Source organism: Varroa destructor, unplaced genomic scaffold (genome assembly GCF_002443255.2).
Source record: "Varroa destructor unplaced genomic scaffold, Vdes_3.0 BEIS01000003.1, whole genome shotgun sequence".
Taxonomy (NCBI): domain Eukaryota; kingdom Metazoa; phylum Arthropoda; class Arachnida; order Mesostigmata; family Varroidae; genus Varroa; species Varroa destructor.
The window spans coordinates 23449303-23463662 of NW_019211456.1; the positions used below are offsets into that span (position 1 = coordinate 23449303).

General features: G+C 41.7%; 1 protein-coding gene across 1 annotated transcript in view; it reads left to right on the forward strand.

The window, feature by feature from the left end:
* Positions 1-12218, forward strand: part of LOC111247594 (calcium-activated chloride channel regulator 1-like) — a 96285-nt gene extending 84067 nt beyond the window's left edge. Inside the window, exons 4-8 of the mRNA XM_022798701.2 lie at positions 3507-3773; positions 4106-4205; positions 4575-5681; positions 6013-6301; positions 6760-12218. Coding sequence (XP_022654436.1) covers positions 3507-3773; positions 4106-4205; positions 4575-5681; positions 6013-6301; positions 6760-8180 — 3184 coding nt within the window. The 3' untranslated portion in view covers positions 8181-12218. The remainder of the gene's footprint in view (positions 1-3506; positions 3774-4105; positions 4206-4574; positions 5682-6012; positions 6302-6759) is intronic.
* The last annotated feature ends 2142 nt before the right edge of the window (positions 12219-14360 follow it).

Here is a 14360-nt window from a genome sequence, read left to right on the forward strand (position 1 = left end):
TTCCATTATTGATATAAATCATATTTTTACCTCTATACAGGTAAAATGTAATGAGCATAATGGCGAAACAAGTGCGTCCGCGATTGGCGCCTAAGTAAACAACTGAAGGTCCGCACCATCTGCTTGTCCGTTCATCTGTCTGACCCAAATCAGCATCTTAGAATGGTCGGACTGATTTTTTCCAAGTTTCTATATCTGAAATGCATATTTCGGCGAGGAAATGGCGAATATTTCAATGTAACATTTGTTTTACCCATGTGAGTTTTACCCAAAAATGGTAGGGAATTATCCTTGAATGTTTACCATATGTCGATTAGAAAAGAGGTGGTTAATATCGTGAATATTTCGAAAACATTTTTTAAAACACTTTCTGTTTTTTTTTTAAGTCGCTTTTCGTGTTTGAATTTTTAAACACGAAAAAAATATTGAAGACATTGTTTATATGCAAAGTATCGCTTTTTAACGATTTTTCTTCACGCCAGTCGATATGTCTCGACAAACAAAGCCGGAATGCTGAAAATATATTTATTTACATTATGAGGTAGTAAGGAACGTAGGTCTTAATCGATTACGGGCTGAAAATGTAAAGATATTTATGTTATTCAGACGTTCTTCGCAGCTAACTGAATTTACTGGGCTTTAAAGATACGTACATTTTAATTGAGAACTTAAATCGGACGTCACTGATGTGGTCGGCATTCGACTTGCCTCACCCAACGACGACGTTGCTCCTAATGATGACGGTAACTTCATTAAAATAGAACGGTCATTAGAGATCTGAAAAGGCAGTCGTTCCGTTGTGACCTCAGGATATATCTGAGTCTGCAACTGTATATTATATATATGTCTATCAAAATTGGAATTGTTGGTCTGAAGTTGGCGTACGGCACACGCACAACAAGCACGGTAGAAGCATTCGACCTTTGCACTCTATAAGAGAATGATTTGTTCCATTGTTGTTTATGCTTAGAATCAGGCCAGATTTATTATATATAGGTACGTGAATACAAGCATCGGGGTCTTCTTCTTTGATATGTTGCCTCGAAAATACTTGCGGGGCTGGGCAGTTGGTTCTTTGCTGTTTGCTGCCATTGGTAGCGAGTAAAGAAAGCCTGATAATCTCGACCGACCGCCCAATGCTTCTGAACATTTTGAGTTATCAGGCAGCGCATAAAAAAGAAGTCTTTTTGTTGGATAAACAGATTGCCAATGCTACCGGTAATGCTGCTTCTGTTTTTATTGTTGTTGCTATTGTTGGTGTTGCCTTTGTCGTCGTTGTATCTATATATGGGCGTGAGAATATTTCGGTTTTAATGGTTTACGTAAGGGAACGCTTTCATTTCTCTAACTCGCACTCATAAATAAACAACGCTTCTTACCGTTATGGTATGTAGTAACGCACAGTCTCTAGCAGTCTGAGGTAGCGTTAAGAATATTATGGGATGCAAGGAGTTAGTTAGCCATTGGGAAACGTGTATATTGTTCGTATTAGATATTCTTGGAGGCTTGACCTTTGCTAGCTAGTTCGTGATTAAGTGAGTGTATGTATACTGGCTTGTCGACCTACCCTATAGGGTTGTATGTAACAGTCAGCTGTCAGTCTGTATAATGCAATAGAGATTAGTGAGGAGTAGCATCATCGTAACTATGATCGACGTGATACAGTCGTTTGTCAATATATTAATTTGTAATTATTTACATAAGGCTCCTACCTGCGCTAATGCTAATGGCTTAAGTAGCATCAGTACGCCTAACTTCTTTAGAACGTTTTCGAAGGAAGCAGTAAAAGTTGAAGTATAGATTTTGAACGACTATATGAGCAGGCAGTATGTTAGGGAGTCGGATGAGATGGGAATCTGAAGAACGAGTGAAAGACTTACAGCAAGGCTGAAAAGACTTAGAAATCAAAGCAAATGGCGCAGGAAGGGAACAAAAGACGTCCTTGTAATGGTCTTTCCAATCTCAAGCCAATACCGCCTGCTCTATCTGAAGGCCGCTTTTCGTCGAACAGCAATCCAAATTTAAACCGCCCTACTTCATGCTTTCTCTGGGCTGATTTGTCGGCTTGAGGTCAAATCGAACCCTTTTCGTATTTTCTCAATGCTTCCTGCTGCGGACAACCCTACGCGATCGGCAGAGTGGCAACAGCCGCAGCAGTAGCGGTCGGTGGCAGTAATCCTAGAGCGTAGTGGCTTTGTTCAAGTCGAGTGTCAGATATCGGGCATTCGCACTTTGCCGGATACTCGGGAGATTCCACACCGGAGAAAGGCGACGCAACGAGGACACAGTTTTGGGCACAGCGCACTCAACTGATGAAGCAGGAACGGGGCTGATGCGACGAGGTAACCAAAAGGGAGTAAGGGTACAAAGACGGTATTTCCCCAAGAAGGCACAAAGTGCTCGTATTCTGTTACGGCAGCCGACGACGACGACGGCTTAAGCTCTTACGGCGATTCTGTCGCTATTTGCTTGACTCAAACGTTCGCGCGAACGTTTGTACGGAAAAGGATGGAAATAGGAGAGACTGGGTCAGCAGTACAAATGCTTTCTTCTGACTGCGCCAAATCCTCCGAAGTTTTCAGTTTGTCTGCTGTGCTCGCTCTTGTCATTTGCGTTCCTTGCACTACGCCCGCTCTCTCTCTCTCTCTGCCGAAGGATTCTTTTTCTAGGTCTCTAAGCATTTTGCTGTCTGCGCTGCTTTCGGGGCTGTTTGGCTTCGACCCGCAAAATGGCAAAAAAACGTAGGCAAAACAAGAATAGGGTACGAAGGGAGAGAGAAGACGTTGTAGGGAATTCAAGGATGGAAAAGGGGGAATCATTCCACTTTGCCGCAGTAGTAACAGAAGAAAGAGCAAAAACACTTGTTGCCGTTGTTGCGGCTGACGGTAATGCAGTCATCACGATATCTACTCCCAACGCAGCTTCTACTAGTATTGCTATGGGAATGCAGCTTCTATCTAGTCATAGCCATTATCGCGACGTTTGGCGCGCAGCGACCGCTGAGCCCTTATTATTAGCTAGTTATTATTACGCTTACGTCGAGTCGCGTCTACAGTTGCGTCTAACTGTACGCGTTGCTCACTATTATTGTTTACATATTCAGACATTGGCACGATCAGATAATTAGACAAGCACGGACACACTGACAGTTCTTCAAGCAGATGTTGTCCTGTTCTGGCCGCCTTGGCTTTCTGTCTTTGCAGTTTCACGGAACTCTGTCTGCTAGAATACTTACGGCTGCTCCGTGCTGATTGCGGTCTGTAAGTGATGGACTCTGTAGGACATGGGGAACCTTCTTCTATGTGTTGCAATAGAGGCGAAATAGGGCGGGGCAGAGATACTGAAGGGCGCCAGCCAGTCGTTAAGGGGTGTCCTGATGGGGGGGGGGACGTTGCCGGAGGACATACTTAGTCATTGTTTAACCATAGTGAGCTATTGTATGTATTGCTATAAACGCTTGAGATAATAATGACTGTTTAGAGAATAACACTTTATATTTGTTACAGGAATGGTAATGGCGTGGCGTGTAATGCGACAATTAACCTGATGAATGGCTTTCCGCTGGATCAAGATTGTATACCGGTCTACTCCGCAGGACATGAAGCTGTCGAAGCTTCCTTGATGAGCGGCCTGCCATCGGCTACTCACTTCTGCGGGGGTCCTAATCGCGCACACGACCGTACCTTACCCACCAAGCATAACGTGATGTGCGATGAGAAGTCAACGACGGAAGTGATCGAACGGCATCCTGATTTCTACGGAAAAGCTCGCGAGTGAGTAGAGTATAAACTCATAATATTATTGTTTTAATGATGGCCCCCTCTAATCTTCTAATTCGGGTCTAAATTACGATAAAGATCCTAGCAGAACTGAATTGAAGAAAAATTTGTACAGTCATTTTTAGTATTTGTAATTATGAAAGGTGACCTTTATCGCATTGGAAGCATTCAACGACATGTCCAAGATTACGCGTTGGATCAAAGGGATTCGCGAATATTAGTTAGTATCAAATAAAGATAATTACGCAGAAAACAGAATAAAGAAGGAGGAACGAAATAGCTCAATAGTCCGAATATGTTGCTGTTTTTGATCTTTGCGATTGCAGTGGATATAACCATCTGGGACGTACAACCTTCATTTTTCTTCAGGAACGAGCCCAAGTGGTGGCATTTGTGATTCAGATTAGTGAAACTACAATGCAGCATGTAAGTACGAGCACAGCTAAAGTTCGAAATGAATGTAGAGATTCGATGAAGATGGCGCTACAAAACCCTACCCTGTTTCTCCTATTATCAAGAACAGTGGTAGATATTTGACGATGTATTTGCAAGTATGCAAATTTAATAGCCGCGACTCCTTATTGTACAAATACGATAACAGCTGCCTAGAAAATCAAGCCTAAACGATGGCTACCTTGTCAATTGCCACCTCACTCGGATTTTTCAGGTTTCACTTCCTCAAGTGTTAGTCTTGATAGGTCTCTTAATTCTCAGCACTGCAGGAATGTGCAGATTGTTTTATTGTACTATGCTAATCCTTACCGTACTTTCTATTTTCCATAATTTCCTTTACAGAATCATCGTAATTATATCTTGCGTGCGCTAAATCAGTTCCTCCGTAGCGAAGCTCCAAGTGAGATGCAGATTGCCTTAGTGACGTACGGCGCGGTAACTAGCGAAATTGCCTTACGGCGTGCTTCCGCCAGCGACGATAGTGTAAGAAATGCTGTGGATGCACTGCTACTTAACGCTGATATAGAAAGCGGTAGTCACGCCAACTCAACGCTAGAAGACGGACTGCGCGCTGCATTGGAAGCACTTAACGACACATCGGAGATTATGGAGCGTCTTCCTTTAGAAGGTTTTACCAAACGTGTTCTCGTTATCGGCGACGGACATTTAAGCCAGAACTTCGATGAGCTCATACATCACAACTACAAGCTACAGAGCATTCGTGTAGACTCGATCATCTTTCCATCGCGAGGCCATGTCACTTTTCCGACATCGACAGCATCTGCGTCTGTCATGTATACCGACGCTGCACACGTCGGAAACGTTATAGGAAACAACCACCTTCCAGTTGGTCGCCCCTCGTTAAAAACGGACAACACTCTGGATACGTTCGTAGCGCAAACAGGCGGGCGTACAGTGGCTATTGACGATACTCCGATCGACAATGCGGTTACAGTAACAGCGCTCCAGCAACTCTATGACGCACTGTACAGTTTCACATTTGATGATACATCATCGCCCCAATCCGACAGTTACAATCAGATTGAGCAAAAAGAGTTCTACGGTAAGGAACAGCACGACATGGTGTTTGAATTCGACATCGACCCTACTCTGAGCTCGGAGCTTCGCATCCGACTGCTTGGCCACGATTATGGCTCAGACAGAACCTGGACCGTATTACCTAAAGACATTTCGCTTTTTGCTCCCGACGGCCATTCGAGTGGCAAAAAAGTCTATAGCCCGAAGGACTATAAATATGTGTCAACAAATTCCCAGTTCTGGTATTACGAATTCAGGATTCCTGAACCTGCTGTCGGCCGTTGGCGACTCGAAGCCAAAGCGCGCAAGGATACCAAACAGCCAATCGTCGTGTCGGCAGCAGCTAAACCGTCAGAAGGTGACGATGAACCCATCACAGTCGACGTTTGGATCTCTCAACCCAGCCACAATGTAAATAAATCACCGAGATTCAATCAACACACGAAAATATTGTACCTTTCCACCTCCAGGGAATGTATCCGCTGCATCCCCTGTTCCGATCAAGTAATAGTATTATCAACGAAATACAGTTTGACGTGCCTTACCAGACAAATCAACAAATCGGCACCTGATAATCCGGTCCAGTCACTAGCCTTAACGAATAAAATTCCCTCATTTATTATTGTTGTTGTATTTAACTCGTCAACAGTTTCATTCCATGTCTAACATTGGTACCCTTTTTTCTGATCGGTGTCTGTTTTCCCTATGCGTGTGTTGCGTTTCCCTTAACCTCAATCTGAAGGTGAGCCTTCAGGAAAGAGGCCTCATCGTCTACGCTAAGGTGAGCAAGGGAAGTCGCCCAGTGGTTGACGCAAAGGTGATCGCCAAAATTACCCCTGTGTCAGACCAAAGCGAGACGCAGCTGTGTATCGACCTAAGAGACAACGGCGCAGGAGATCCTGACGTAACCAAAGATGACGGCGTGTACTCACGATACGTCGAGGGGATCAAAAATCTTGGCAGGCATCGTCTCGTTGTGGAAGCTAAGAGTGAAGGAAACGCAGCGGTTCTTCGAGGAGCCACTGTGCCTGGTGAGATGATCATATTTAGATGTAATTCATATAATATTTAAATAATAACTGCCCTCTGTGCTGATCAAGTTCGGCTTAAATTATTTGTTCACATTATTATTTTAATAATACATTTGCTGTGTGCTTTTATCATACGTATCAGCTAGTGGGCGCTTGAAAAAATAGGCTATAATATTGTCCGAAAGAATATAGGATGCATTATGTCGATGAATGTGTGTATTAGTCTATATTTTTCTCAAGCATTGTAAATGAAGTATGTAACTTCAATAAGCGGTGAATAATACTACCTAAAGTGAAGATTTTTGTCACGCTACGCATGATAATAGCGCGCAGCTTCACACGGCAACAAGTAGTCTACTGAGCATGCTGTGAAGTATTTTTACGCGCTCATTTTTATGAAGCTATTAAGTGGAACTACTAGCAAACATAGGGGATAATATATGTTATTTATCTTGCAGACGACACTGTTCCGCACACGGCATGCTGCGGCAGCCTCGTTGTACGCACTGCTCTGAATACAACTAGGCCATTCGCCCGGCGAGTACACTTTGGTTCAATATTTATAACCCGCGTGCTCCGCGAACAGCGTGACGGTGAGATCCGTACAGCCTGGGCTGTACCGGGGCGAGTTACGGATCTCCATGTCGTGTACTTGCAGTCCAATCCACAAGGGGTTTCCCTCGGTTGGACCGCAACGGGCAACGTGAAAGATCACGGCAGAGCCGCCTCTTACATTCTTAAAAGATTCGACAATCGTGACGAGGCTGTCTCGCAGTTCGATGAGCGGGGCCAGGTTATCAGCCATTGGGAAATGGACGGCAATCCCCCCGTACCGAAGGAAGCCGGCAGTCGAGAACAGGTTTTCGTTAAAGTCGCTAGCGGCTCACCTCTACCTCAATACTTCACTTTAAAGGTCAACAACACGTATGGAGCACTATCGGCCGTATCAAATATTGTCACCGTCTCAGTAATGCCACCGATTACAACAACCATCTCATCTATTTGGGGAATCAGCACTTCTGGTTCCGGTCAAGGAAATTCCGGGGCGCCAGGTGGAACGACTTCGGGCAATTTTGACCTCAACTCAGATCATATACTCCCAGGCCAGCGTGAAGGGCCACGCCTACTGCCAGGTCAGCTCGCGTTAATCATCGCCATACCCCTTGTCATTCTTATGCTTGGAGTTTGCATACTGATCATAATTGTGGCGCGCAGAAGGAAAGATCCCCTGCTTGTCAAAGCGAAGAAAGCGCCAGTGAATGATAAGAACAATGGAGGCAGTCTAGGCACACCAAACAATGGAACTCTACCTAAAGAACCGTTGCATGGTGACAATGTAACTCCTGTCCTTACGCCCTCGCCAGTACTGAAGGAAGGTCTTAGTCCTATGGCAACGATGGCTCCGGGTTTGCCACTTAATCCTAGTATGGGTCTCGACCACATGCCAATGTCAATGGATCACTCGATATCTATGAATGACCAAATGAACATGTCGATGACCATGAATATGAACCTAAACCAAATGGGGCAGCAACAAGCAGGCTTGTCGCCAGTAAACCATTGGCCAGCCGAAGTCCTACTAGAGCACTATAATAAAGTGCAGGAGGCCAAGCAGCGACAGGAACCTCCGCCCGTGCTTACTCTACAAGCTGGACACCACGACGAGTCGATAAATTCTTCCAACCCCAGCATATATAGCACAATGGATCCATTTCGAAATCGGCCTCAGATAAACCCTTCGATGAACAGTCAGCTAAATACTAGTATACAACATTCAGCTAACCTAAACAGTGGTATTTATTCTCCGTATTACGGAAACCCCCCCATTGTTACACCGATGGGGCTACACGTCTCCACTCGTAACATTACGCAAGTCTAGAAGTAAAACCGAGGGTCTATGAGATGTTTCGGGATAAGAAAAGAACGGATTTTATCAAAGACCATACCTGCACACCTCTAGATCAAACATCTATTTAGCTAACGAAACCTGCAGATATTTCTGGAAAGGTCACGAAGCATATATACAGGATACTTATATATGCATTATTTGAGGTATGTTCATAAGTGAAAGTTGAACTCCTAACACAGGGACGGATAGAAAAGAAAGTAACAAATGGACATGACACATAAGCAGCAATCACTACCTAATGATAGTGACAATTATAGTTGTAGCTAATGACTAATCTCTAAACAAAGACAATGGAAACACGTGTCCTGTAAACATTTGGCCACGGTTTGCGGGTTATTGGCGATAATTTTCAGCCTTAGCCGCCGATTCTTTCCGACATTTCGTCTGAGTATGGTACTGCGCCCGCTGACAAGGTCCACACGACATAACTTTAGAGCACAATTTCCTCTTTTTGTCGGATACGGATAGCGTTCACTCATAATCAGTCTCCTTATACGTAGTGAACATTGCCCTCTTTCGAATTCGCTTGTCGCCATAGTGTCAAGCTTCGACTCATACGTAGTTTTAAGTGTACTTCTTTTTTCATAAAACAACGCCATTCAAATGTAAACATTTTGATGACTAGTATGTTAGCAGTAACTCCTTTCCTTTTACAAGCATTTCGTATGCGTGAAGGTTCGTTTGCTTGTTCACTCAACAGTGTACTCTGCAAGCCGATAGCTGTAGGTCGTTGTCGGCGTTTCCTAAACGCAGTTATCTTTGCAAAAAATTAAGCGGCTAGAATTTACAAATTGTTTTTCCTTTTCTTTTTTTTTTTTTTGACAAAATAGGCAACGCTTACCATAGCACACGTTTGAGTTTGTCCTCAGTTGTCGCTTTTGTAAGTCATTTAATAAAGTCGAGTTGCCGATAGACGAGTGTATTACCCATTTACATGATGCTTTTCTAGTCTCGTAATTATTAATAACGAAAAGCGGCGAAAAATTTGCCGCTCGTATTGGTGTGAAAAGTTTCCAAAGCGAGAAAGCGTGAGAGAGTACGAGAGAGCGAAAGAAAGAGAGAGTGCTAACTAAATTTATCTAGCTCATGCAAGTTAATGTGTGTGAATGTACTTGAAAAGGGGCCTCGTGTGTTACAATGAACAGGCAAACGAGGCCTAGCACAAAAGGCCTAGAGTAAAAAAACGTAAACAAAGAAATACACGCTGTTTTACCGGGCTCCCGCAATGAGAAAACGAGCAAGGATGATAAAGAATGGATGTGTATGTCTCAATCGTCTGTTATTTTGCGTAGATGCTATTTAATGTCGGAGTAATGCTGTCCCTTAGCGGCAGAGAAAATGCATACGAGTGGAAGAATGCTTAAAGTTCGAAAAAAAAACAGATGAGGATTAATTTGTACGTTAAACTGTATAGCATAGAAATTGAAACGGTTTGAAGATATATATTCACACGAAACTAGATATATATAGATACTTTCAGTAACCACGAACCACTTTCTGAGAGGCAAAGTTGCGTAGAAATTGGCCTGTCAGAGATGAAAAATTATTCGACAGCTCGATTTCTTTGAGCGACTTTCGAACTTATCAACGGTGCCGTGCATCGTCAAACATGCGAGGACGGTGACGACAAACAGGGATGTACTCTAGACAACTACTTGTTTAACTTTTCTTTGTAAGTTATTGCAGGTACTGACAAAATAAAAAATTCTATTTATAAAAAAAACGCCGAAAACCGAACATGGCGGTGAAGACACAGAGCATGACGGAAATCTTATCTGGTTATCTGCTCCGCATTAAGTGACAGCATTTCAAAAAAAAAGCAACATCTATAATTTTCATTCTATTTTTTGACGCTGTTATTCCGTTGAACGTAACGTGCGCGGCAAGCGACGTACAAGTATTAAGAATTAAGTGTCTTCTGTCTGTCGCAGTCCAACTCGTGTGATAAAGACTTGTCGATTACTATACGCGTATTCGCGGACTGTATTAGATGGTCAAGGTGTCGTGTAGTCTTTGTGTATCTGTATACATGATAGACTTCCGTGTAGCGGAATATGTTGCTACGCAAAGATGATATAAAAGACTATGGGGGGTTATTAGAATATGAGGAGAAGACTAGCTAAAAACCCCTCTTCTAGGCATAGCAATGACGAAGCCAAAAATGTAGGTATATCGATCTGTACGTAGATCGGTGTATATGTTGTGTTGCAACCAAATGGTCTAAAATGAATAATGAAAAGGACACAATACCAGAAAGATTACTCTTCGGCGAGACTGAAACGATCCCTTTTCGCTAGCTTTTATATATATATATATATATATAAATCTAGTAACGGTCTCGGTATATATATACCGAGGCCGTTACCTGATTTTTAGTGCTGAGAAACTGAGAGTAACGTAGTGTTGATGCCATGGACAAAACTCCCTTGTCCTGTTGTTGATATACAAAAACCGATGAAATATTATCGTACGCCTGTCATATTTACCGGCAAGATAAATTTTATGGCAAACAAGAAATTATCAGAAAATCGCAAATTTATTGCGTTACAAATGGAGAGTTGTATTGTACAAGAACTAAGACAGAATCTTAGTTCATCGACATGAAGAGCTGCGAAATCCGGGTAGCGCTGACATACTAGCAGGCACGTACACATTTAATTATTAACTCAGCTCGACGAACTCTAAATTTTGAGTATATTTAATGAAAAAATGTATGTTAAAACAGAAACAAAAAGGTCCCACAAAACACGATCAATGACAACAATGTAAAGTCTGTATAAAGTTATAATTAATTAATATGATCATTATTTTTATTGCTTGTGATAATAACGCTGACGAAAAGATGACAGTACGTAAATACACGAAAGTATGGGTATTATCATCATCATCAACAATGTGTATAGTAATATCCCAAAGTCCTTGGTACCACACCACTGTCCTGCGGAAACTAGGTACGGTTAAGCTAAAACGCTACAATCGACCGTAACGTATATTTCACAAATTGTGACGAGAGCTAGTCCAGAAAAGACACCAGCATCGATAAAACGAGAACACAGAATGGGAGTTTGAGTGAAGTGAATAAGGTAGATTTGAAATTGACCGCCCTTTACTTTGCGATCAGAACTAATAGGCAACGGATTGTAAACGTCGAAACGAAACAAAATATTTCCTTAAAATGTTCTCCATTTTACCATCGTTACCAACTTGAGACCATCAGATCGTCACATTTAGCTTTGCTTAGCTTCATTCCGCCGAAATAGTTTCAATGACACCGTCAACGTTATCACAATGTGGATACATCTAAAAGGAATGATAATACAGGAAACGAATTTCGAAAACGTTCATGACAGGAATGACGTAAACAGCAAAAAAACGAGTCCCTTATTTTAATTACACATCATTCAGAGACTTGAGCGGGACTCAACAGGCTGCAACAGTGATGCCACCGCGGGCTCTCCATTTGTTGCACCAAACAGAAGATACGTTTAGAATTCATAAGAACGAATTATAAACGATATACGAGCGAATCAATCAAGCGCAGATCGGTCGGTTTTTTTCTATATACAGTGAAGCCGGAGTTCCGTTTGCAAACCATTGTTAGTTTATAGTATTACGGCGTTTAACTTAAGGCAAAAAGACAACTAATCGTATAAAGAACGACAACATAGCGTAATTTAAGTTGAAATCAAAACTTGTACTATTATGATTGCAAAGAATTGTCGCACAAAAAAGCCACCGACGACAATGTTGATGATTACACGAGAATCAAGAGCAGTTCCTAATATAAAATAATGACAAGAGCACACATTCAATGGGAAGACTAACAAAGAAGAAAGAAACTGGAAAAGAAAGATGATCAAGACGAGCATGACTGGGCGATAGCATTGATGACACAATGAGAAAACGAGGCAAAGGTGCCTATTTTATATCATCGCACACTGTAATATAAATGTACAGAGAACACAAGATGATCGTTTTAAACGAATAAATTTTATATAATAAATAAAATTACGAAATTTTAATTATGGTCAGTAGTTTTCTAGCTAGACTATACATATAAGAGAGAATAAAAATAAAAATTATACAATGTGTACATGATTCAATGTAAAATCTCACTCGACACCAAGCCGAAATAGGAGAAAAATCTAGAAGATTAGATAAACTTTTACAGTTGTCTCACAAACCTCATTTTTGAAAAAGCAGGTCCAAGCTAATTTATAAGTTTACTCTTTGAAGTAATTTAATGTATGTATCTCAGACTAATAGTCTAAACTTCCACTAGACGGATAAAAAAACTACGTGTTTTATTATTCCACGTCTTCTGGCAGCATGATTAACTGCCCCGTTTACTGGATGCACAAAAAGCGTGTTGACGCATTACGGCGCAAAATGTATCGCCAAACTTCCAATAGAGAAAGTCTTGCAAAAACGTTGCATGATTCAAGCACGTTATTCGGTCATGTCGTAGACCTTCCAATCTCACTGGGCCTAGCGGCTTAGGACTTTATTGCCTTCTATTTTAAGAAGAGCCATAGATTTTAGCGAATGAAGAACACCTGAATCGTGCTACAATTTTGCAGGCTGTCATAAGCTAGCCGTGAGTAGATGGCAAAGTCGCCAGAGAAATATCGAGTGAAAATTAGACAGGCGTTGAAAAGTATCAATACAGAATTATTTAATTACCGTTCATTAGATAGCTTCTATGCGCAGACAGTTGCATTCAGTTAACTAATTACCGATCAGAATTAAAATCGCTAGGGCCTCTAGATTGGCCTTTAGCAGAATGGCTTCGATATGTTGGAGAGTGTCTGAGAGCTCAGGTGTAGTAAATACGTGATATTAGATTTTTTGACACTGAAATAGATTCAGCCTCCCCATATACAAGTGAGGAATCGGCCTGGCTCTCCATTGTCCAATAACCGATATAATCCTTACTCACCAGTTTGTCTAATTACAACATACAACGTACAACTAGAGGACATCGTAACGCGTCGTGCTAACCTAGTAAGCTAGGACCTTATGTAGCGCCATAACACATGAAATTGTGTACTCCTTTGATTACTGTGTAGGATCTATATGGGGATATATTCAGCGAGGCAGATATAATTGTACTAAATATGATTATGGAGGAAGACAAGTGTTCTTGTGCGTCTCTCTCAGAGTTCGTCTCGACCAAATCGATACGACGCTGCAGTCAGCAGATCTTGTCGACACGGATCTTTCCTAATGTAAAATTGGCCACAATATAACCTCGTTACTGCAACTTATTCCCAGAGTAAGCTGATATATATTGGGCATTGTAATAAGCATACTTGAGAGACGAGTTCAGTAAAGTGAAGACAAGCTTTTTGAAGGTGATCAAGACCGGACGCACTTCGTGCAAACTAGATGAACTTATATTTTGTCTTGTATAGGTTGCTAATAATGTTAATAAAAGTAATACTAATAAAACAATTTGAAATATGCATCACCTCTACGATTTGCAGCACCCAGAGCCGTTCTTAAGTTACTTTTATGCTAGCGCATCATAAACATTTCCAAAAAGTTTTATGATATGTTTAAGGACCGTGATGGCCTTATGGCCGAATGCCATGCCGGGTCCCCAAGGATGCCCAGTTCTACATCTAATTAAAACTCTCTACATTAAATTAAATGACAATCTATTTTGATCTGTTAATTAGACGCTTTATTTATTTATTATTATAAATTTAGCTTATTAAACAGTTAATAACGAAACGAAGCCTGCATACACTGTTCAGATGAAACCACCCTCACTGACAATGCGCATCGTTTTTTTATTCAGATAGAGCATTTGATGTTTTCAGTTACACGCACAATTCTAGTACAATTGTCCTAAGAAAGGGTCGCACCAAAACGGTTAGTCTGTGACAGCTAGCTAATTAAGGCTAGGAAAATTGACTTAAGGTAGTAACTCTGGGTCTGAAATATAAGGGTGCCAATTGAAAACGGATCGTACATCGATTCTCTCTTTCTACTGATGCTTTCGACAAAGAATAAGAAAGAAAGGTCCTCAAATTGTATTCATTAGACTACTTTCGTCGAGCGGAAACCCCACTAAACCACTCACTGACTGCCCTATTCAGTATAGGGCATTTCCGCATCACTGTAATTACACGGGGCCCGTTACTA